This window comes from Lygodium microphyllum, chromosome 4, assembly GCF_053477565.2.
Source record: "Lygodium microphyllum isolate KBCC chromosome 4, Lygodium_microphyllum_v1.1.10, whole genome shotgun sequence".
In the NCBI taxonomy this organism is placed as follows: domain Eukaryota; kingdom Viridiplantae; phylum Streptophyta; class Polypodiopsida; order Schizaeales; family Lygodiaceae; genus Lygodium; species Lygodium microphyllum.
Window position 1 is genome coordinate 169,328,103 of NC_141138.1, and position 26,004 is coordinate 169,354,106.

Below are 26,004 nucleotides of genomic sequence, written 5' to 3' on the forward strand. Positions count from 1 at the left end.
ACACATGCTGGCCAAGATATATGGCTCTATCGTGGAACAAGCGTTGAGTGAATGGGCCGAGATGCATGGCCTGAGGTCAAAAGGCCAGGCTGGCTTCAGGAGGGGATATACAACTCTAGACCATATCTTTACATTGAGGGCAATCATTGAAGAAGGCAAGGCATTCAAGAAAAAGATCTATTGCTGTTTTGTGGACTTTCGCAAGGCCTTTGACACAGTGCCACGTGCTAGACTCATGAAAAGAATGCAAAACATTGATGTGCCCGTAGAGATACAGTGGAGTATCTATGCCCTATATGAGACAGTGACAGGCAGAGTATGAACACCTGAGGGCATCTCAGATACAGTCAATAGCACCATTGGGGTGAAACAAGGCTGTCCACTTTCACCGACACTTTTTGGGCTGTATATAGATGAAATTTCAGAATATGTGGATAGGACGGGTGGGGCCGGAGCCAACCTAGCTGGAGTGCTGATACCATTACTGCTTTATGCCGATGATATTGTACTTATATCTGACTCACCTGAGGGACTAAATAGACACTTGGATGCATTATCAGCTTTTTGCAGAGATAGAGATCTTAAGGTGAACCTTGGAAAAACTAAAGTTATGGTATTTAACACTTCAGCTGCTTGGGTGACAAGAGCTGAGCACCAGTTTACTTTTGACGGAGAGCCAGTGGAGATGGTTAGGCAGTATGTTTATTTGGGGGTCACATTGAAGGGACCACAGTTCTCTTGGAGAGAGACATCAGAGGCTCGTTTGGCAAAAGCATATGCAGCCTTAGGGGCATTGGAGAGGCAATGTGCTCACATACAATTTCATGAGCCGCGTACCAAACTGTGGCTTTTTGACACCTTGGTTACACCCACACTCCTATATGGGGCAGCTATTTGGGGTCCGAGTCTGTTTCACACGAGGAGACAGCCTTTGGGAGACGAGGATGGACCAGAGAAGGAATACTATGATGGATGGGAGCACATGGAAAGACCATTGGTCATGATGATCTCACGCATGATACGAGCGAAGAGCTCGACCCCACATGAGATTATCAGAGCTGAGTTGGGGGCATCACCCATGGTGGCTGAGGCCTTGGTTCAGGCAGTGACTTTCATACATAGACTATGGGAGCTCCCCCAAGATAGATACCCACGGCTAGCCTTGGCCTCTTCTAGACAACTAGCAGCAGACGGTGACAGACACTGTTGGTATGCTCAGATGAGTACATGGATGCGTCTACATGGTCTGCAGATTGACAGACTACCCCCCTTTGACTATAGCCTGGATTGCCCTACACTTGACCTAAGCCGATCAGAGCTAAACCATGTGATCAGAGCAGACATACTGAAGTTAGATACGGAGAAGACCTGGATCCGACCCCCCTCGCCCCATGGCACGAGGATGGCACACTACCAGACCCACTTCCTCCAGGTATCTGAGGATGGTTTCATCACCTGACCCAATTACATGGACACACAGCTGCCTCATGGACTACGCACAGTTATTGGTCAGATCCGCGCCTCATCCCACCACCTGAGGATTGAGACAGGCAAATGGGAGGGTATACAGACAGAAGAACGCATATGCCCACTATGCGACAGAGAGCCAGAGACAGAGGAACACTACATCTGCCGATGCACTGTATATTACGACATACGAGGTAGATACCACTGTCTGTTTCGAGAGGGTTTTGGACCCCTGAGACGGATCATGCAGTATGAGGATCAGAGATGCTTGGGATTTTTCCTCTTGGAGCTCCAGAGGCGCAGAGCAACAATTCTACGGAGTAGGAGGCTCCCACAGCTCGGCTCACATAGACAGAGAGCAGTCACTGACTTTTTCATGGATACACGACAGAGTATGGCAGATACCACTACTACTGCCACACAGCCTACAGGAGTACATCATCATTGGACCTCATCTTCTGTAGGTGTCCCTTTGGATAGAGCAGTGGCACTTAGCCAGTCTAGGCGCCCACGTCCACCCGGACGAAGGCCTAGACATCCACACCACAGACAAATTAAAGCCATCATTGAGCGCCACAGGAGACAGATGCCAAGACGCCTCAGCTATGCAGAGATACACCTCCCTAGAGAACAGACATATCATTGATGGAGAGTTTTCCTTTCTCTACTCTCACTTTCAGATCACTGACATGTTTCCCTTTTATGGGACACTATTTCATTTCCTTTTCAGTCTTATAGGCATGTTTTTCATCTTTTTTCTCGTTCTAGATGAGAAACACACCATCATTGTATGTACTGCTTTGGTCTCATAGGCCACATTGGCCTTTTAGAGACGTTAATATACTCTCTCTCTCTCTCTCTCTCTCTCTCTCTCTCTCTCTCGTGCTCTTGCTCCTTCCACCATAGCTCTTGCTTTCACTCCATGCTTCCACTTCAGGGCTCACTCCCTTCAGGAGCAGGAGGACCTGGCAAATCATTCTCAGTGATACACTTTACCTTATGCATTTAAGTTAGAGCTGATTTTGGATTGGGCTTAGTCAAGTTCAACAAAGCAAGGATCTAGAGTATTACTTGATGCTTAAGGGGGAGGTTGCACCTCTACTCTGGTAGTGACGGACATTTGTATGGTTTGCATCTAGGCTCTGAAATGATACATTTGTAAGGTTGCTAGCTTGGATCTATTTGGTTTTGCGTCTAGGGTATTGTATACTAACAATATTTTTGCCATTGGGATTACTATTCAGTGTACTAGTCATTGTGAGTTGGTATGTAGATGTGTATGGTTTGCACCTAGGCTCTAAAATGATATACTTGTAAGGTTGCTAGCATGTATGCAACAAGGACCAAGGGCCAAGCGGTAGGGGATGGTGGCTTGTAGGGGAATCTGCGATAGAAAGTTGTCGTAGCTTCAGCCCAAGACATAATCGATGCCAATCTCCTCCAAACCTCTACAATGGTGCGGATACATCTAACATGCATGAGCACAAAATCTGTACAAGTCAAAAGAAGAAAAAAGCAGGCTTTGGCATTGAACTGATCCCATAAAGCTGCGAAATCCACAATCACACCATCATGAGGATCCACGGTAGGTATGGTTATAGGGACAGTAATTAAATCTCAAAAGGTCACAATCCTCGAGGAGACACTCCATGTGGCATGACTAGAGAGGGTAGTTCATCCCATTCAACTTGTTGGATGTGGAGAGAGAGTGTAGGATTGGCACTTTCTTAGGAAATGCCATCAATGCCAATCCGGGATTGGAAGCCCCGGAAGAATATAATGGGAAAGAGTGATAGGATGGTGGTCGGTCTAAAATGATCCCGAAGCACATGATCCCTCAAAGCATACATGTCAGCGATAGATGTCTTTCAAGAAATACTTGCAAGAAAACAAAGAAGATGCTGCCATTGGGATGTCCTCCACCTATATGGGTTCCGTCGATATGCTGATCAGAGAGCAATATAGACGGGGGAGTATTTGAGGTGTGAGAGATGACTCGATGCTGACTAGAGAGGGGCAGATCTGCAAAACACAGATATGGCTGCAATAAATGCTGATCTGTCCGGAGGTTGCCAATCAGGTGAGAAACAGGTCGCCCAGCTAGGTATGATGCTTCCCAACTGAGAAAACTGCGGCCCCCAGCAAGAGGAGGGTGTCGCTTGCCTGAAATGCAGGTCTAAACCTGCTGCACACATGTGAGAGGGGGTGCCTGCAAAAAACAAAAGGGCAGACCAAAAAATAGGCCGCCCAGCACTGAATAATGGCCACCCAGCCTGAATAATGGCTTCCCAGCACTGAGAGGCAGCGCCCTGATGCAAAACGCAAGGTGTTGATGCCTAACACAGCCTGGTGTGGGCTGAAAACAGGCCACCTTCTTGCACTGTTGGATGTCAAACACAGGGACTGCAACATGTGTGGATGGCACCCAGCTGGTTTTGTCGTGGAGCATGCTCCTCTTCAAGATCTCCGGCTCCCACACGTGGCTTTGATACCATGTGAGAGTGTGCAACGGAAGGAGGAAAGTGAACACGGAGAGAAGAAGACAAAGAGAGAACACAGGAGAGAGAAGGAACAATGTGATTACAATGGCTGAAGGTACGAGGTTGCAACAGTCAGCTCCAATACGCAACTCTATGCATCAGTGTGGGTGCCAGATAGTAGCAAGGGGGTGAGAGAATGAGGAGGGCTGGCTGATCACGAAGGATCAATGATGGATAATGAGAATGGGAGGGTAGGCCGCCTATATATGTAGGGAAAAAAGAAGCAAAACCTGAAATATGGTTAAACCCCTAAAAAATAGCCAAAAGTGCCCAAAAAGAAATACAGTAATGTGCCCTCCACCTAAAGTGTCTAAAACACATAAAATGATAGACAGACAATGCTAGAGCTCTTAATGTCCTCATTTGACTCAAACTAATGCTCACAGGCAAGAGATGACCACACAAGACCCACATGATTGCTAACAATTGTGTCCTCATAGTATAGGACTTTCTCAATTGAGACAATAAGTTTGTCTTGGTCCAAGCATTCTTTCAAAGGCTCATATTAGACACCAGATAAATCACTAGATAAATGCAAACATCTAGAGTTGAATCCAAGTAGAAGATACTTGACTATCTTCTTGGTACTTTGGACTAATCTGCAGTACCTTGAAAATAGTTTATAATATGTGTAGTTGTGTAGTGAGTTAGAATCCTTCAATATCAGTGACCTTGGCTCATAACATTAGCAACAATGGGCTGTATTGGACAGCTAGGAGAGTAATACTGTTAAAGTGAACTCAATCTTGTCCGGGATTGAAATTCCCCCAATCAAATTGTCAATGGTAGACATATATTTGATGCATATTCTCCATGCTATGATGATTCATTTTGGTCTATCCACTGGTCTTGAGATACTTTGTGAGGATGACATAGAGAAGTTCGACTCTAGAAATGGGTATGCGAGCTAAAGAAGACGGTCATTGACAATTTCATTTGCAATAATATGCAAGTCTCCAACAGCTAGAAAGCTGGTTGCTAGAAACAACCATGGACTAATGGTCATTGCTGATTTCAGCAGGCAAACCATTAGTATCAAGGCTCAACAAACAAAAAACAAGTGGGTTTTTGCATGTTTACCTTAGTGAAAATGAAACAGGCCATCTAAAGCAATTATTCAATTTAGGACCTAGATTGCATCATAGCCATGCTATTTGGGAGCAATCCTCCTACAACACTCCATGAGCGTACAAGTCCATTGGAAATTTGGAAAGGATAAAGAACCTATAGTGCCTAATTATGCCCTTGAACTTTGTTAAGCTAATATTGTAGGCACTCACACACAAATTCATGCATGAAGGATTGTTTTGTGGCCAACTAAACTATTGGCTATCCAAGACCAAAGACTGGTGTATAAGGTTCAAACACTTGAGTCTATTAGGACATGCATTAAAATTTTCTTATAGATATGTCTATAATAGGCACACAATCCTTGATTGAAATGAATCTATCACTAGTGGAATATTGTTGCACTCTCTCTCTTAATAGCTAGCTTATGGGCATATAGGCCTAAGTGCTAGAGGCTACATAATCTAATTGGAACTAGTTTCCCAATATGGGTTTGGTCATTGGACTTCCTAATGTATAAGGAGGTTACGACTCCATATTAATCATAGTAGATATGTTATGCAAAGTAGCCCACATTTTTCTAGTCAAGGAGACATTCAAGGCTTCTATTATAGTCATGCTATTCATTAAGGAGATCTTCCACCTACATGGATTGCCCTAGAGAGTTGTAAGTGATAGAGACATACTCTTCACCTTCAAATTCTGGATCCATCTCTTTCAGCCCATTGGTACATAGCTATGCTTTACCACCCTCAAACTGATGGCCAACAAACCAAAAGAGTTGATCAATTCATTGAGGATATCCTTCGGGCCTATTGTAGCTATGAACGTAAGACATGGATCGAGTACCTTCCTTCAATGTAATTTGCATACAATGCTTTCATCATCAAGTATAGGTATGACTCCTTTTTCAAGCTTTGTACAAGTAGGATTATTTGTCCCCATTAAATTTTTCAATCCTATCCTCAAGGTTGGAACTTCTAAAAGGATGCTTGAGGATACGAAAGAGCAAGTCTAAGCAATCAGGCAAGACATTAAGGCTGTCCAAGACATGCTGAAAGCTTATGTAGATCCGAAGAGGTTGGAATGGGTCAAGGAAGGAGACATTGTTTTCTTGAGAGCTTGACCTAAGAAGAGTTCGTTATCGCTTGGCAAGTACAAGAAACAAAGTACGAGATATTGCGGACCTTACCAAAATAGTAAGAGCTTTGGCATGAATATTTGTAAGTTAGAACTCCCATCCCATCTCAAAGCACAAGATGTATTGAATGTGAGCTTACTCAAAGCCTATATACTTGACCCAAAACATGTACTTCATGATGATTAGATTGTAATGCCTGAAGTTTCTTCTAGGGCTCCTTGTCTGGAAGTAGATCCCTAACAATGAGCTTAGCCAGTAATGCTTTGCTCTGGCTATCTGGATCCATGATCCCCAATCCTCCTCTAGATGTAGGGTGTAGGATGACATCTCAAGACACCTTCATTCGGCTTGGGCTCTTGTCTCCTCTAGACCAAATGAAGTTTTTGATGAGATGCTTGACCTGGCTGATGCATGACCTAGAGAATGCCCAATAGGAAGTAATGTACCACATGGACACAAGAAGAACTTGGTTGGTGACCACTACTCTCCCTGCTAATTAGAGTCTCATTGAGCTCCAACAAAGAAGCTTTTGTCTAATGCTCAAGAGGAGAGGTGCCAATTGCTGCTTTGAGGTAATGTCATCCCCACATGACATCTCAAATATCTTAGTGTAGTCCCACGGGGATCCCACATGAAATCCTCAAGAGGTAACCACTAGACTCTCTAGTGTTGCATACCCAAAATCCATAGGACTCATACTAATTACTTAAGCCACTTGTTGCTTTGCAAAATATCTCTATGGCCATTACAAGGGCCCTAAAGCTATTCTCATCCCCATCTAGATAGATGGCTTTGTCATCAGCAAACTCCACATGAAGAAGCTCTTCAAACTCTAGGATGGGTAACTTAATGTGTCTGATACCTATGGATCTCTCTCTCAAAGAGTTCATGGCCTCTGCTATAAATGAGAACAAGAAAGGAGCTAGTGGACACCATTGTCAGACTGATCTTTGAATGTTGAATCTGTCTCCTCTCTCTCCATTGATCATAACTTGGCTATGTGTTGAGGAGTAAAGGGCTGCCATTCCCTTGACCCATTGCTTTGGAAATCCCATCCTCAGTATCGTGCCCTCTTAGAACTCCCAATCCACACGGTCATATGCCTTCTCAAAGTCAAGGAGGAGCACAATAGGGACTCGGTTACTAGATTGAGCCAAAGCAGTGGGTTCCTAGAAAGTGAAGATGTTGTGCAAGCTGTACCACTTTTGAACAAAATCTGTCTGGGTGGGGTGTATGATATCCAGCATCAATGTGGATAGTCTGAGACTGATCACGAAGGTTTGATTTTTGGGAGCTAGTTGGCTGAGATGCAGTAGGATGGAGTTTGCTAGTGTTGCCCACAAAAGCACTTGGAAACTCCAAAGCATTGCCTCTGGTCATGCAAGGCAGCACATTTGGTGTGGAGAGGAGCTTGCTGTATTCTTTGTTATATGGCGCCCAGCTTGGGGTGTATAACTTGGGGGGCTTTTTGTCTGTAGGCAGTTAGCCAAGGCTGCCACCTATTGTACGAGGTTGAGAGGATGACATGATTTTCATCATTGAGCTAGGTTCTTGTGCTCTGGTCGGCTTGGATGCATTGCCCGTCCACTAGGTATTGGATCCCACAGCCTGTCCACCAGGTATTGGATCCCACAGCCAAGTGCTTAGAGGTGTGGGAGATCATTGGGAGCCTCTCAGGGGTGGCACATTTGGAAGGCATGCTATTAGATGATTTTTGGCAGCAAGTGCCTCTCAATATACGTGACCTTGGAAGAGCTGTGGACTTCCATCATCCACTCCCTCCATGGCAGCCAGGACTAGGTGTAGGGCAATTCTTGAGCTCGATAGGAGCTCCATCATCATTTTTTGCTCACTTGGGACAGCAATGACTTGTTCTTCATGATGTAGGCAGGCAGACGGAGGTGGTGGTATACTCCTCCATGGCTTCTTGCCCCTATACCCCCTAGACTGCCTTGAGAGGCTTGTACATATGATTGATTGGTGATTTTGTTTCAGCTCCAGCTAGATTGTTGAGTACATGTACTTCTTTGTAAACAGCTTTTGAGTAATATAATTAACCGTATTTTTTCTGCCAAAAAAAAAGTGGAGACTGATCGCCTTCTCATGGATCTTATAAGTAGTTCCAGGAAAAGTGATTGGTCTCCACTATGGGATCTCTAGCTTGTCTCTACTTCCTTCCGGGATGAGGTGAATTAGCCCCTCGGAAAGTCTCTTTGACATAACCCTTGATGCCATTATCTCCCAAAAAGATGAGATGAGGCCTACACTAATAAGATCCTAGTAGTTCAAAAAGGACTTATCCAATCCATCTTCTCCTAGACACTTGTTTGAGGTGGGGCTAGAAGTGCCTTCTCCGGCTCTCCTCTTCTATGAAATGGGCCATCAGATATATGATTATTCTCTTTGTAACCACTCTCTTGGTGCTTTTCCATACTATGTCTTTGTTCCTCTCATAGCGAGGGGGGACTAGTAGTGGACCTTAGAAATGCTCTGTAGTGTTGTATAGCCGCTTTGTCTTACCTCCAAAGGGCCTTGTGGAATGGATCCATTAGCTCTCTAGAGTCTCTGAATACCGTGTCTAGAGTGTTTTGGTTCTGTGGTGAGGAAAAATTCAATGTTAAACCTATCACTAGTCTAAGTCCAAAAGGAAGCTCTCGTGTGAAACCTATGCTCTAATGTGGCTTCCTTCATGGCATCAATCTCTACCCTAGCAATGTGCATTCTCTTAACTATCCATCATTAGTATGGTTGTCTCTCTTCCTCTCTCTAATGATGCTCTAGCTGATCTCTCCTTTTCTAGAAGGCCTTCTCTCCTCTGCGTGGCCTCCTTGAAGGAGCTGATCTCTTGTGGGCTCTTGTCCAAGTCACTAGTCACTTATCTAGGTTGAGAAGGGTCTAGATCTCCAAATTTGTACAACTGTCTCTCTAAGGTCATCCTCGTAGAACAGGTGCTCTAGGATTGTAACATTGGAGTGAAGTCCCCTAACTCTTAAAGAGAAGTAGCTAGATCGGCAAGTGGTCCCAGAGGGTCATGCCACTCTTGTTAGGCCACCTATGTCATAGGCCCAAACATCCACATAGAACTGGTTGATCCTAGAGAAAGTCCTAGCTCTTACTGCCCTGTCTCTCCAACAAAATTGAAGGGAGTTTGTGAATTTGTGTTATGAACCATGGATCTTGCCCTTGGATCTAAATAAGAACTCCTCCTAGGCAGCCTGCTCTCCCCCTCTAATAGTTTCTATGCATCTACCTCTCCTATCCTCTCGGACCTCAATCATATTAAAGTTGCTCCCTACTGTCCAGTGATTGACCTATGGTAGAGATTGACTTAGGATAGTCCAAAATTGTCTCCTATCTCATTGGCCATTTAGCATAAATGGCCAACAACAATTGCGCTCTTTATAGAGACCCACACGGCTCTCCTTGGAATCACTACATCCGAGTGCTGCTAACTATGCTGTAGGATGTAATGGAGGGAAGTGATTGAAGTATGTGTTCAAGTCCTTTGCCTTATGGTTAGGATAAAGGAAGCCATTCATAGACAATTAGAAGTCCTTTATGTGTGTGTGCACGTGCGCGCGCTTGCACAAGTTGAAAAGGGCATGGTTCAATAAAATGGAGGGCCTTGATATAGTAAAGGAGGTCAACATTAATGGGTCTCTCTTACTTGATCAATTTCACAAATAGATTGTTTTTGCCTTGTCAAGTTGTTTCTTTTGGATATAGATTACAATGGATCAAATATTTATACCTTCTCAGTATACAACACAACATTACATGTGCTCTCTTTGTGTTTTTTCTTCATGAAAGAAGTTTGAACTAATGAATTGAAGTATTTTACAATGTGCCTTTAGGCTAGCCAAACAGAATCATAGACAAGCAACAAATACTGATAAAGCCAAAAGGCAACAACTACAATGCTATAGGGATAAGGGAGAGGGATCATGGAGTGAATACAATAGGGGTTAGTGCGAACAATATCTAGACATGGAGCATGCACCTTTTTGAGTATTAGACCAGCTGAAACCATGGAAGTAATTTGCAATTATAGCAATATTCACACATGACCTAGATGACCATGGATGCACGAGGCCGAGTCAAATATGAAAGCATTGCAAGCCCGCCAGATGTGCCAGGGACCGGTCCACTGCATAAAATGAAAGAGACAAGGATTATGGGGCCTGCTCAAGGCAAGCTAAGTAGGCCTTGCATCCAGACAAAACTACATAGAAGAGCATTTGAGGCCTCCTAGGAGCTATGCTAGGCAAGACACAAGATGTCATGGTATGTACAACTGGAGCAATGACTCATAGGATATGGGATCGACATGGAGCAACACGTTGACTGGGTTTCATCTCATTAGCTCAAGATCAAGGCAGGGAGAGCACCTCATATTGCTTGAGTTAAGCATATCTATAGACTTTGTTGAGAGGAGATGGAAGCAAGGAGCACTACGTATGCAGATGTAGAGCTTATAGTATGGTCTAGCCAGATACTCCACACTCTTCAAGGACACCTTTCTTAGTTTTGTCATGGAGTCATCGGATCAAGACCGCTTAGGTCAGTTCTTGGTTGAGATTTCGAGGCTCTGCACAAGATGGCACTACATAGGGGGGGGGGGGGGGGGGGATAGGTGGTCACAACTCACCGATTTCTTCCAAACATTGACCACACATAGTACCTACATAGAGAGGGGTGACAATTTAGATAGCCAAGGAGATCAGAGCAATATGCTGACCATGGAGGCCAGGGTACCAATCGCAAAGATTACACCAGAGAGATGAGAGAGATTCGCCGGTGCCATGATCAATACCTAGCAGAGTTGGGAGATCAGACTGGATATTACCTCTATACTATCTCCTCAGAGATGTATGACTTACTCTACCCACCAATCTTGACTAGGCAAAGCTATTTAATTGTATGTTCATACCCGGCTATAGAGCTAAATGTAAATAGCTCCACATATATCCCCACCACCCATCCCTCTATTTGATCCCTAGTATCCTCTCTCATATGCCACTTCAGTCTCTCTTTGCATTGTATATTTTCGTCGTTCATCACATTTTACTATGTCACACTTTGATATTTAGTGACGATTATTATTGTACATGGCTATGTCTCATAGGTCAACTTTGGCCTCAATAGACCTCTCTCTCTCTCTCTCTCTCTCTCTCTCTCTCGTGAAGATAATTGAATTAAATGGCAATATTTACATCAGACCATCAGCTTAGGTAAGAAAAATAGAACAAACACAAATCAAGCCAAAAGGCCTCTAAGACCATAACACACAAATATCACACAGAAAGGACAACCGGAGTGGAGCGAACAATATCCAGTCAAGGAGCAGCAATGTCAAGAAGAACCAGGTCAGCTGAAACCATAGAGGAGATTTGCCATAACAATAAACCACAAACACGGGCCACATGACCATGGATACTGGAGTCAGAATAAAAAATGAAGGCATTTCAAGTATGCCAAATATGCCATAGAGCTGTCCAACTAAGGAAATGGAAAAGGAAGGAATGATTTGATTGCAAGGCGGACATAGAAGGCATCCTTCCCATAATCCACGAATGAGCTAATATCTGCTTTTGAGTCACCGACGACCAAACATGGGAAACAAAACTCCAAATCTGTTGAGCAATAGGGAAAAAGAGAAAGAGATGAAGCAATCTCTCATCGCACGTAGTGCAAAATACACAACGACCATGGGAGATCTTGCAAGCATGCAACACATCCCCAGTTAGAAGGCCTCCAATAAGCAACCTCCATATGAAAACTTTACCTTGATAAGGAATATTAGACTTTCAAAGTTGGAGGAATTTTTCTTGCCACTTCTTTTTGCTGTCTTGAATATGCCATATTTATTGGTCTTTCCAGTGATCCATTTCTTGACCTCGACCATCTAATGATACATTTGATTAGCTCACCTGTTCTTGAAATCATCAAGTAGCATAAACATCCAATCCCCTAGAGGAGACATTGCTTGTAAAGTAGGCAATGGAGAGTATCTTAGAAGCTGCTCCTGTAAGAACGACCAAATGTCATGATAGCCACGAGGCACCCAATAGTACTGACAAATACGCCGAAAAGAATAAAGACAGGGTTGCCCAAGAATGACACCATCATGGACTGTCTACAACCCCAAGCAAGCCATCTAATTGAACTTATCTTGTTGCAAGTCTTTATCAGTCCAATCCAACAACCTGGAGGTAGCCAGTACTTCTCCTTGCAATGAATTCTCCTCCTTATGAAGATCAGGAGGGCGCCAAACTACAAAATGCAAAATCTGTTGCCAGGATGCAATCAAATGAGAAAGGAGAAAAGACTGGGAGACCTTATTAGGCGTCGTGGAATTGAGCACATGCCACCAAGAAACTTGAATAACCGTGTGACCATGCGAGATACCAGTCTTTTCAATGAAAAAATTTGCAATATCTATCCAGGGATGACTCTACACACACAAAGCTTACAAAAGTTCCAATCTCAAAGCAACCATATGGAAATTAACATCCAATAAAGGTGCTGCCCCCCCATCCTTTTAGGAGTAGTCTCATGCTACCAAGAAATCGACATCTGTTCCAAACGATTCCCTTTCTTTTTCCACAACATGAAGCGGATAGGCTGAACCAGTTCCAAAAGAGACATCTTAGTCCAAGGAAGTAAGGGTAGAAAAAATGAGACCATATTGATCATGATAAATCAAGCAACTTGAAGTCTCACATGAAGAGGCCAACCTTGAGATTTCCAGTACATAAACCAATCATGTATACGGGATGACATCCAATCAAGCAAGGCATGAGGAGCTACTTCCACACCAATAGGTTAACCCAAGTGTCGGATAATATCGCACAATATTTTTCCGAGCTTATTTTTGGCATAAACGAGCAAAGAACTGATGAGATTGACAGTTATTATCATGCAAAGCTTCTGCTTGGGCCAGCAATTTGTATTTAGCATATTCCTCCTCTTAAAGAGATTGAACTCTACATTTCAACCATTCAATGCATGTAACCAAGTCATCAGTAGTATCCCCAACAAAGTTTGTGAATGTTGCGATTCAGCTCGAAAAGAAGCAGCATGCTGAGTATCATACTGCCAGGACAATGCACGTGCATTATCCCTAAAAACAGCCCATGCTTCCATGCCCCTAGATAGAACCAAGCTAAAAGAAGCAATGAATTGCTGGATACACTTCAAGAACAGATTTTGCAGCAAAAAAGATTTATTGAAACGCAGAGGCAAACAAGCAAGCAGAGCCTTAAAGGCATGAACCGGCCTATGAGTCAATTCCAAGACCAAGGGATAGTGATCTGACAAGACATGCTGTTGCTCCACCCACATATCAATCGCTGCTGGAAGAAAAGAATTGCTTTGACAAATGTATATCCTATCAAGTCTGGCCCAAGTATTTGGATGCTAAAGAGAGCAATAAGTATATCCAGACTATGAAGGATGCATCCAAGACCACATGTCTTGTTTCAAAGATATAGTTGCGAGTGCATCCCAAGCCTGATGCCCCTTGACTAGCCATGGAAAGGTAGTGCAAGTCATTCCAAAGTTGATGGCGTTCCCGAGTAGTAGGAGCATACACGTCCACCGGCCACAAAACCTCGCCCTCATATGATTTCTAGCATTAGAAATCTGCCCAAGCATCCTAAGAAACCAAGGATGGCTACAAGGAAGATCAAACAGCCAACATAACTCCAGATTTATGTGGAACCTATCCACTAAAAAACAATGTATAATCCTTATATAAGAAGAAGAACCTGCCAAAGCATGTTGTTTGTGCTCCATGGCACAAAAACCATCCCAATTACCAACAAAAACAATTCTGCACAACCAATATTGCTTACTGCCAGAAGAAACGCCTTTTAACATTCCATAAAGCATCTCTCTCTCTCTCTCTCTCTCTCTCTCTCTCTCTCTCTCTCTCTTTCCATAGTGAGCTGTTATATCATATCAAGTCATAGAACGAGTACAAAAGTTAGATGATGGAAAAGATACAAAATCATGGCAATGAAGCAGAGGAGATTACCGTATGCCAAGGAACTAAATCCTCTCTCTCTTCGGGTGCCCAAGGCCCCCGGACGGTCTTCTCTCGCACTTGTTCCCCAAAGTATTACACCATAAATGTAACATTTCCTCCCCCTTAAGAATTGGTTTCATCCTCGAAAACGATACTTGGAAGGTTCAATTGTAAATTGGAAAACTTTTTCCTTAAAGTACTTACTCGCTCCCATGTTGAGCTTTCTTCCGAACAATCTTTCCATTTGACCAGGTGTTCTTGATAAATAGTATTCCTTGTTCATATGCTACGAACATTTAAAATTCTTTCTAGTTCATGTGGATTAGATTGGTCATCTAATGGCTCCTCAATATTATCATTTAAGATTAGATTATCCATATCACCTAGGCTTATTTACATGAAAAACTAGATGTGTTTTACTATCAGCAGGTAGTTGGAGCTTGTAAGTCTGTTTTCCCACCCTTTTAAGTATTGTGAAAGGACCACAATACCTGGGTGATAGCTTTGGACATCGTCCCGTTTTCATGGTTTTAGTTTATTCAGGCACTTTAAGATAGATCAATTTCCCTTCTTCAAAGGAGATGTCTCTTCGGTGAGGATTTGCATAAGCTCTAGCTCAATTTTGAGCTTTCTTAATATTTTCTTGAGCAAATTTTGACATATTATTCATATCCTCCAAAAAGTCCTTGGCTGCTTGAACCTTTTCCTTATACAGTCCTACTGCATGAGGAGCTTTGGGTTGAAACCCATACATTAGCATAAATGGACTATATCCAATGGAAGAGTGCTTGGCACTATTATATGCAAACTCTGCTATTTGTAAATACTCTTCCCAATTAGTTTGCCTTTTACTTACATATGCTCTGAGCATATCTTCAAGGATTTGGTTAACTCTTTCAGTTTGCCCATTAGTTTACAGGTGCTCCGCCGTACTCATGCTAAGTTTAGTATCCAACTTTCTAAATACAGCACGCCAAAATTGACTATCAAATTTTCTATCTCGATGAGAAACTATATTTGCCGGAAGGCCATACAATCGGTATATGTTCTCTATGAACAATCTAGCCAATTCTGGTGTTTTAACATCAGTTGAAGTTGGAATAAACCTAGCCATTTTGGTTAACCTATCCACAATCACCCACACAGAGTCGTGTACCCTCTGCGTTCTGGGTAATGCGACAATAAAGTCCATGGAGATACTCTCCCATTTCCCCGAAGGAATCTCTAATGGATGGAGAAGTCCTCCCATTTTCAATCTTTTAGCTTTATTAACCTAGCATTTATTACATTTGACCACATAGTCAAGGACGTCCTTATTCATTCCAAGCCAATAGAACTGCCTTTTAATAAGACTATAAGTCTTATTAACGCCTGGATGTCTCGCACTAGGGGTATCATGACACTCAAAAAGTATCTGGCACCTTATTTCTTCAACTTTTGGGATACATACCCTACCCTTGTAGAGTAAATAACCATTATCAATGGCAAACTTGTTCCACTTGAATCCCATTTGAGCAACCCCTGATGCTCCATTTTCTTGTTGAACATTTGGATCCCCATTTTCTATTGCTTCCCATATGTTGGAATATGCTGGATCAACCTGGCATTTCCCTTTTAAGGATTCAAGTAAATCGGAAGTGAACTGAGTAAAACTCAATTCATTTATGATGGGCATTCTACTAAGTGTTATACCCTTGTAGATCCGGTTGGTCATTAAGCCACTTACTTGATGCTTTCATGATCCGACAATATCAAAAGTTTGGCACCGTACAAATAGTGCCTCCATTTCTTCATTGCATGTACTATTGCATACAGCTCCCTCTCATAAACAGAATAATTCCGTTTTGCACGGTCTAATTTCTTGCTTTCAAAAGCAACTGGTCGACCTTCTTGTAATAAGACCGTGACTGTTGCCCTATCACAATTAATAGTACTGGGGCTGTAGCAATAGGTACCTTAAGTTTTTGAAAACTTTTATTTTGGTCTGTTCCCCAATTAAAGCTCTTCCCTTTTCCTGTAAGTTGGTTTGAGTTGGTGCATTAGTGAGGCCAAAAGGTATCACCAAAAAATCATAATGCCCATATCTAGTACAAAATGTTGTCTTAGGAATATCCCGTGCCTTAATTCTTACTTGGTGATAGCCTGATCTTAAGTCTATCTTTGTGAAGAATTTCGCCCCTTGTAATTGGTCAAAAAGATCCTCCATTCTGGGCATAGGAAATTTATTATTCACCGTTATTTTATTAAGTGCTCTATAATCAACACAAAATCGCATAGAACCATCTTTTTTCTTTACCAATAAAATTGGCGAAGCCCAAGGTGAATTGCTAGGTTGTATAAACCCTTTATCAAGGCAATCCTTAATTTGTCTTTCGACTTCTTGGTGCTGTGTTTCACTTAGCTTATAAGGTGATTTAGAAATAGGGTGTGTATCCCTATCTATGTCAATTGGGTGATTCACATCATCCCTATCTGGTGGAAGGCCACTTGGTAAATCAGAAGGAAACACATATTTAAATTCATCTAACAAACTACTTAATTCATTACTTACATTCAACTCACAAACATAAAAAAATTGTTGCTTTATATTACAAAAAGTAAAAGTGTCCTGTACAGGAAGGGACCATAACATATATACCTCACAAACTTCCTTCTTTATCAGCTTCTGAACTTCAATGGAACACATCAAAGGGTTATCAGATACTTCATGTTCACCTTGAATCACAAAAGTCTTATCATCCCTTTCAAATTCCAATGTATTATGATGATAACTACGTTTTAATGATGGTTTCAATCCCCATAGCCACTCCCTCCCTAAAGCAATATCAACTCTTTCCATATTCATAATTTGGAAATCAAGCTTACCTTTATATCCTTGGATCTCGATTTCCTAATTGGATACCATTGTATCCCATATTTTATTATCCTGACCTTGCATCATATGAACAACATATTGATGCTCACTCTTTTGTTGGGGAAGTTTCAATTTTTTGACAAGTGCATAATTTATGAAATTGTGGATGGCAAAGTTATCAATCATGACTCTAACCCTCTTTCCCGCTATCAATCCATGTACTCTAACTAAATCATGTGGGCCGAAAGTAGGCTGCCACATAGAAGTTGACATACAACACCTGTGTTGTGCATCCTTGTGCAAGACCTCTAAAGATTTATACTTTTCATGCCCCTTTAATTCTAGGGTCTGCACTACATGGATTTGCTTGTCTTTTCCCTTGCACTTGTCCTTATCCTTTCCTTTATCTTTCTCCTTTTTCCTTTGAGGGCAATTCCAGGCAACATGGTTAGGGGATAGGCAATTGAAACACAACCTTTCTTTTTTGGCCTTATCAAAGTCATCTTGATTTAACTTTGGCCTTACATATTGTTTCTTTTCAAAGGGTTGTTTCTTACCCTTAAGGAATGGCATTTTCCTTTTAAATTTGCTTACAAATTTTAAGACTTCAAATTCCTTAGTCTTGGGCTCCGTATTAGTGAGACTAGTGAGTGCACCTGGACGCGTATTATCTTCATTGATTAATGCAAATTTAATTGCCTCTTCAAGCGTCTTGGGTGAACTCCTTTTCACTTCCTTTTTACAGGCCTTATCTAGTTCCCTTATGAATCCTCTTGTCTTTTGAAATTCATCTATTCCTTCCAATTTGAGGATTATCTCACGATACTCCTCGAGATATATCAGCAAAGGTCTTCCCTTTTGTCTGACATAATCCCAATCTTCCTAATTTCTTTCCATTTCATTTTCAGGAAGGAATTCTTTCAAAAAGACCAATTCAAATTGAGCCCAAGTTTCAGGTATTTTATTTGCCTCCTTTAAAGTTCTCCACCATTTATATGCCTTTGGCCCCAAGGTTAGACTGACCTCCAACGCTTGGAGATGTGGTGGAGTATTCTTAAGTTTGTGCAAATCCTCCCATTTTTGGAGAAAATTAAAGATAGTGTCTTTATTTCTATCTTTTTCCTACCCGTGAAACTGAGGGGGTTTCATACCTTTTAACACTGGGTTATCCCTCAGCTTTTGGTGGGGTTCCCTAAGGTCTCGCATAGTCACATCTAAATCTTTTGATGAAGATGGAATATTTGAGGTTTTTTCCTTACCTTTATCCCTTTTTAGTAGTAAGGCTAATTGGGATTTTATTTCGGTGAGTGCTTGAGTTAGCAACTCCATTTGGACCCCCTGTGCTTGCACATGAGCAGTTAAATCATCAAATTGTTCTCATGTAGCAAAAAATTCTTCCCATTGTTCTTCTTGAATTTCCGTTTCATGGGGATCCACCATAGGATGGTCCTCGAAACTAGAGCCTTCGGTTACACCCTCTTTCTCTTTCCCCTCTATTAATACACTGGAATTAGAAAGCAAATATAAGAAATTTGCGTACAAGATGAGGTACTTTCTTGATTATAGTGATAGGGCAGATGTCAATTGCTTTTACAACTTAGTGATGGCAAAAAATGTGAGGAACAGTTCGACTTTCCTCCAATCTGTGCAGGTCGCGTGGGAATAAGGTCTGTCGGGCAGGAACACAAGATAAGAAGGGAATTAAACACCCCCTTCCCCCCCTCTGCCCCCGCTAGGTCACGTGTGAACCAACTGTGACTACAGTTATGACTTAAAATGGGACTTTGCCCGACTTGCACCGGTGCAGGTTCGAATCCTGCCGACCACGCCAATCCTGCAGCGGTTGCCTGAGAGATACTTGGCACGCCAATCCTGCAGCTGTCGTTGCCTGAGAGATACCTGGCACGCCAATTCTGCAGCTGTCGCCTGAGAGATACCTGGTGCGCCAATCCTGCAGCTGTCGCCAACACGGAAACATCTAAGACGGGACCTGTTCACGCTTCAGTTGCAGAGGAGGACAAAAGCCCTTTCGACTCTTTCCGAGAGATGTAGCTCGATGGCTCTTTTCAAGAAGACGTAGCCCGACGGTTCTGATACCAGTATTAGGTACCAGTCAATGTTTGATATGGGAGAAACATTAACGGGAGATTTCTGCTAAGTGCCCCCTTTGTTACCAGTCATAAAAGCACGAGAGACTGTTTTTTTGTTTCTCCTCCCTGCCATGTCTAGGAAGTGTTGGTTCGACTTCTCACTCCTCGTGTGTCTCCCGCCAGCTCTCTCCTTAAGGTGAGTTATACTATTTTTGCACTCACTCACTTCCTAGGCTCCCCTTGGCCCCATTCGGGTGCCCAAGGCCCCCATACGGTCTTCTCTTGCACTTGTTCCCCAAAGTATTACACCATAAACGTAACATTATGTTTATTAATTTCAAGTCTCTCTCACTCTCTCTCTCTCTCCCAACTTCCAAGATGAGTATGCAATTCCAAGAGCATCCCTCTCCCTCTCCCCCAAAACCCCCCCCCCCTCCCCCCCCCCTCCCCCCCCCTTTCTCTCTCTCTTTTTTTTTTCGTGAACCCTTCTCTCTCTCTCTCTCTCTCACACACACACACACACACACACACACACACACACACACACACACACAAAAGAATGAAGAGCATGTTTGTCCATCCACCCTAAACTTTGCTTTGTTCTCTAATGTATTACATATACACTCCCATCTATCTTCTAGTAGTGTATTGCGCATGTTGTGCATGAGGTTTTTCCTTGTTATCCTCATGTATTCATCCTATTAATTCAAGTGACATTGCTATTTTAGCTCTAAACATGTGTTCTATTATCTATAATCCAAAATAACCAAGTTTTTGTTTTTTTTTTCGTACTAATATCGTATCGTACCTTATAAAATCATAAGGTACCAATTAGTACTGTATTTTATCATACCATACTGTATTGTACCTGACAACCCTGCTTTAGAAGGACTTTGAAGGAGGCAAAAACTTTGATCCTCATGTATTTCAGCCGTATTAGAAGGATTTTGAAGGAGGCAAAAAATTTGATACCCATGTATTTCAGGCTTCAGCCATATAAAAAGAGAGAACAGCAATGTTGTGCCTCCTCGAGGCCTTTGCTGGGCTGTTAGAAATTGGTGAGGCTCTTGACGAGGGTTATGAATAAATTGTTCAGAGCTTTGACAGATGTTTGAGATAGTAGGTCTCTAGAGAGGAAGGCTTCACTCCTATGGTAGCTTGGGAACCAATAGGGCTTTGATCATGGTTGTAATCCCCTTATTGGTCATTCGATGGAGAGGAAGCCTAAATAAGTGAATATCTACTTAAAAGGAAGCAAGTTTTATAATGCTGTTTTTTCAATAAAAGACAAATTTGAAAGGACTTTGCATTGTCTACGTGTATGTGCCTATAGAATGTGTTCAAGGAACCTCGTGTGAAAGGTTGATTAAGGAAGTTGCTTTTATATCTTACACAATGTAGTAGAATGCTTTTTTTAGATAACTAAAAATAATTCAGATGTATGTGTGGAAAGTAAGTGGATGATACCCTAGATGGATGCCTTCTACAAATGGGTGGACCCTATTACTAAGTTAGCTTTCTAATAGAACAAGTGATAGACTAGTAATTAGCCTAAGATGACAGCTCCCTTGGATTAACTTGTTTAAGGGAAAGGTGGGGATAGAGTACTAGTCCTTGAGGCTGTGGGAGTAGTTGCCACTTTCCATGAACCCAAGTGCAAGTTGATATGTGTTCCATGCCAACACCTCAGCCCCGAGGGTATAGCGTTTCTAGAACTAGATTGCCTAGGATGACCAGTATTGGAGCAGGTTAAATCTAGGCCACACATCCACTTAAAGTTAGTTCAGGAGACAGGGTGGTTTCCTTAGAGCTACTGACGGTGTGCCACACTTTGGGTTCATGGTTCTTTATACAACCCTTGTATGAGATGTTCTCCCTGGAGAGTGGCCAAATTAAGAGGGCAACTTTGGAGATGTCTATCCCGTTTTTATATCTTCTTATTGTTGGAATCCTTGTACTATTTTTACCTTATCGATTTTTGTCATGGAGTTGTTTTTCAATAGAGTTCTCTTTTCTTGAGAAAAGGACCAAAATGTGCATTATTTGCGTGTTTTAGTTTCTCACATTAAAAAACCATATATAATTTGCTTACTACTGCGCTTAAGAACTGAGAGCAGGCTAAAATATATATGCTCATGTTATCCTTCTACATGCACATCTCATGTTGCTAGGAAGTGAACATTCTGGTCCAGCAAAGTGAAGAGGATCTTTGTTACTACACTTTAACTTCCTCCTTTTGAGTCTTTTCAATTTGAATAGATGAATCACAATACAAACAGAGGGCAATATCATGCTAAAAGACCCGTAGTTCCCATAGAATATTTTTAAGTGAGGCTGCACTTTATGCATGGTCTTATTGATTGAGTGGTGGGTTGTTTCATTACAGATTTTTTAATATTCATCTTGCAGGAAACAGATGACACTTCTGAAATCTCAGGTGTCACTGCAGCTGGCTTCACAGGCAAGACAATCCTTACTTACATGGTGGATGTGCAGCCCAAGGTTTGGCTTCCTGTGTCATTGGTAGAAAACAGACTGAGCAAGGAAGTACAAACCAATCTTGTGTGTGTGCGCGACCAAGTTTTAAAATGTCACACATCAATGCCTGCTTCTTCATGTTCTCCATAAAGCTGCCTATCTTTATTTCTTATATAGAATAAACATGTTGTCTCATTCAAGCTGATACAAAGAAATGCTGTGTGTCAAATCAACGCATTTATATCATCTGCAGGGGTCAGAACATTTGTTTTATTTGTCTATATGTTAAAGATCTCACGCTGCTGGGTCTCTATACTCGAATGTTGCATGATGTACAGATTTTTATATAACAAAGTACTACGAGCATCAAACTGCGGGAGCTTGTATTTCAGGTAGGCTATTGTATTTGATCCTGCATGTCAAATGATGCTTTATACTTATCCCATGTCAGCATTCAGATCACTGTTTAAACCATGTTTGCCCATTACAAAATTGCAGTGCATACAATCTTAGGTCTTAGGTACTGTATCCTATGATATTTTGCGGTATTTATGTCAGTGACGAAATTGCTGCAGCAGTACAAAAGATTTCGATCTATATAACATTGCAGAGTCAATCCAATCCTAATTGCACCTAGTAGCACATGTATTCTAACAGCAACTTTAGTTTCTGCACAGCCTTAGGGGAGATTGTACAACCGACAATGTCGACAAGACCTTGAATGTTGATAGCAGGCTGTGAACAGCAGATATCAGCTCATCAACCAAATTCTTGGGCCCATCAAAATTTCAGTCAAAAGAGGCAGCTAAATTGACTTCCACAATCATGACAGTCCATGGTGAACCGAGCAAGCATGCACTGCGAGCTCCCTTCCCTTCTTGTAACAGGACAATACTTTTACAGATGGGAGAGCTGCGCAATGTTAAGGTTGACATAAGCACAGGGATAATCACAGGGCATAGCGTATGACTCTTTGGTACACACTGTTAAGTTCCATCTCTAAGGATGGGGTCATGCGTTTAACGCTGGCTGCCAATGAGGCCACAAACAAATATGTAAATCGGGTACAAACTCCCCCCCCCTGTAAGGGCTTTGTAGCTATACCATGCCGTTGCTACCGAATGCACCTATATAGGGAGTAGTAGTGATTCAAAGCCCTGCCTTGTTTCCACTCTACGTGTGATTCCCTATACCCAGTGGTGAACCCTCTTATGTGCGGTGTCACGAGGGTGTAGTCCTGGGATGTGTCTATGTTGTCCCGCTTTTTGGATTGAATAATACAAGAGTATACCTTGAGCTCATATATCGTGTTACCTTTCTGTGCCGTGTTGAGTGCGTAACGAGTGCAGGTTTATCACACTTGGTATCAGAGCGACTCTTGCTCTGAGTGAAGGAGTGCTCACGGAAGCAGGAGGAAAGATCCAGTGCCCCAAAGAGATCGAAGTTGTAACGACCCACAGCGCAACGCCCCGCGTCGCGTCGCCCCACGTTGCCTCGACCCCCGTCGCGTCGCCCCACGTTGCCTCGACCCCCGTTGCATCGCCCCATATCGCGTCGCCCCAAGTTGCGTCAACCCCCCGTCACGTCGCCCCCGTCGCGACGCCCCCCGACGCATCGGCCCCGGTGTGACGTCCCAACCTCGACACCCCACCGTCTCAAGACGTGACGCGGCTTCCCCGCGGCACGACCCACACCACCACAGGCGAAACGCGGCTTCCCCGCGTCGACACCACCACCAACCATATGGAGGACGAAAGGGAGAATGTCACCCTCCCAACAATGGAGGAGAGGAAGAAAAGTAGAGGGCAAGAATGGAGAGTGGCCCAAGAGGAGAAGGCGGCCGGACTAGAAAGACAATTAGATGGTATGTCAGGCATGCTGGAGTCAATATGGAGGAACATGCAGATGAAGGAAGAGGAAGAAAGGAAAAAAAAACTAGAAGTGGAGCAGGGCTATAGAGAATGGGTGATACAACAACGAGAAGAGGAGAAAAGACACAGAATGCAAGAGGAGATGGATAGAATGGGTAGAGAGGAGACATCTAGGAGGGCGCAAGATACAAGGAAAGAGAAGGAGAAAATAGTAGAATTAGGAAGTAAAAGGAAAGACAAAAAGAAGGAGAAAAAGTACTACCGTAAAGAGGAGGAAGATAGTGATAGTTCAGAAGATGATTATGGAAAATTCAAGATGCCCCAACTAGCCAAGTACAAGGAAGAGAGAGATGGGTTGGTTCTGAAGAAATGGATCGCAGAGGTGGACAGGTACTTGAAGTATTCACGAATAACCGAAGACAAGAAGGCGGAGGTGGCAACCATTTACTTGGAGGAGGACGCTGCCAGTTGGTACCTGCTGGAACAAGAGCAGGGCCACACCATCTTTTCGTGGGAAGAACTCCAGGAAGAATTGAAGGACTACTTCATTTCAAAGATGGAAAAATTCAAAGTGAGAGATGAATGGAGGAACCTCAAGCAAACACAAGGGAAGGTGAAAGAATATGTCAGCAAATATATGCAGATCATGCTGTAGCTACCAAACATGGATACAGACACTAAATTACATGGATTTTTGTTTGGGATGCAAGAATGGGCTAGAAGAGATGTGGAGAGACAGGAGCCAACAAGCTTAGCAGAAGCCATGAGAATGGCCGAAAGACTAGTGGACCTGGAAGGCAGAAGAACATCACAAGGGAACCAAAATAAGTTCAACAACAACTTTAACAGCACCTTCAACAACAACAACTCATGGAACCAAAGGCCCAATGCCCCTAGAGGGGCATTCACAGATACAAGGAGCCAAAACACCACCACCACTACGGCTGTGTCACAAACCGCTTTAGTACCAAGAGGAGCAACAGGAAGATGGGGAAATAATCACTACAGGCCAACCCCTAGCACATCATATGGGCCCTCAAGATCAAATACATCATGGTGGAGACCCCCAGGTCCGTCCATTGGAATCAAATGCTTCAGATGTGGGGGGTTCACACTACCAAAACAGATGCCCAATAGAAGATACAGCTTCATCAAGTGGATCAAGGGTGAATGCAACTAGCGCATATGGAGGAGAAGAACCACAACCACCACGCATCCAAGAAATCCCAAATGGGAGTGAGGAAAGCATGGACCACCCAAGGGTAGGGTCAGTTAGCGCCCGATCCCAACGCATGGCAGCCAGAGTAGTGGCAGTTCACCATCTATACATCAAAGGCCGAGTGGGCGAAGGAGACCAACCTATCATGGTGGACACAGGAGCAACACACAACGTCATGACCAGGGTGTGCAGCAAAACATGGATTAAAACTATCGAAGGCCCCAGAAGGATTAAGAGTAACATTCGCACAAGGAGAAGCCAAGGAAGTGAAACAAGTCTTTGCAGTCCAAGTAGAAGCCGACAAGTGGAAAGAAAAACTCAACTTCTTAGTAATCCCCATGGATGATTTTGAAGTGATATTGGGCTTGGAATTCTATGACAAGTATGTCATTGCAATGTTTGGTAAAGGTGTAAATGAAATGATGCTAGATATGCAAGGAGAAGGCGTCAGAGTATCATGTGAAAGAATGCAACTGCCTGGCAGGACCCCAATCAAAGTGTAAATGAAGGAGAATAAGCCAGGAGTATCATGCCAAACAGTGAAACCAACTACAACCCAACCAAAGGGCCATACCCAAAATGCTTCGGTCCAAGGGACCGTTATCAGGCCACGTATCATGACATGCAGTGCCAAGCAGGTTGAAAAATCAGTCAAACAAGGAGATAGGGTCTATCTGTGTATGATCCGACCGATTGAAGAAAAAGAAAATGGAAAGAAACCCAGACAACAGAACAAGAACACAGAGGTGGTAGAAATACTTGAAGAATTCAAAGATGTAATGCCAGCCGAGCTACCCAAGGGTCTACCACCCAGGCGAGATGTGGATCACAAAATTAAGCTAATCCCAGGGTCTGCCCCACCGGCCCGAGCTCCCTATCGCATGAACCACACTAAACTCATGGAATTGAAGAAGCAACTACATGAACTAGAAGAACAAGGATTCATTCGCCCTAGCAAATCCCCCTTTGGTGCCTCAGTGTTATTTGTAAAGAAGAAGGATGGGGGACTTAGACTCTGTGTAGATTATAGGGCCCTTAACAAAATCACCATAAAAAACAAATACCCCATGCCCCTAGTGGAAGACCTCTTAGATAGACTGCACGGGGCCAAGTACTTCAGCCGTATTGATCTTAGATCAGGATACCACCAAATCCGCATAGCCGAAGAAGATATCCCAAAAACAGCCTTCCGCACCCGATATAGTAGTTTTGAGTGGTTGGTATTAGGATTCGGCCTAAGCAATGGG

The 26,004-nt window shown here is 42.9% G+C and overlaps 1 protein-coding gene across 3 annotated transcripts in view; it reads left to right on the plus strand.

Annotated features, from left to right (window-relative positions):
* The window catches only part of LOC148037885 (Polyketide cyclase / dehydrase and lipid transport protein), a 77,355-nt gene extending 55,317 nt beyond the window's left edge, over window positions 1-22,038 (plus strand). For 2 of the 3 annotated variants that reach the window (XM_087676849.1, XM_087676847.1), the window contains one exon: window positions 21,599-22,038. In XM_087676849.1, coding sequence (XP_087532975.1) covers window positions 21,599-21,817 — 219 coding nt within the window. In that variant the 3' untranslated portion in view covers window positions 21,818-22,038. The remainder of the gene's footprint in view (window positions 1-21,598) is intronic. The other variant, XM_087676850.1, reaches the window with a different exon arrangement.
* Window positions 22,039-26,004: the final 3,966 nt, after the last annotated feature.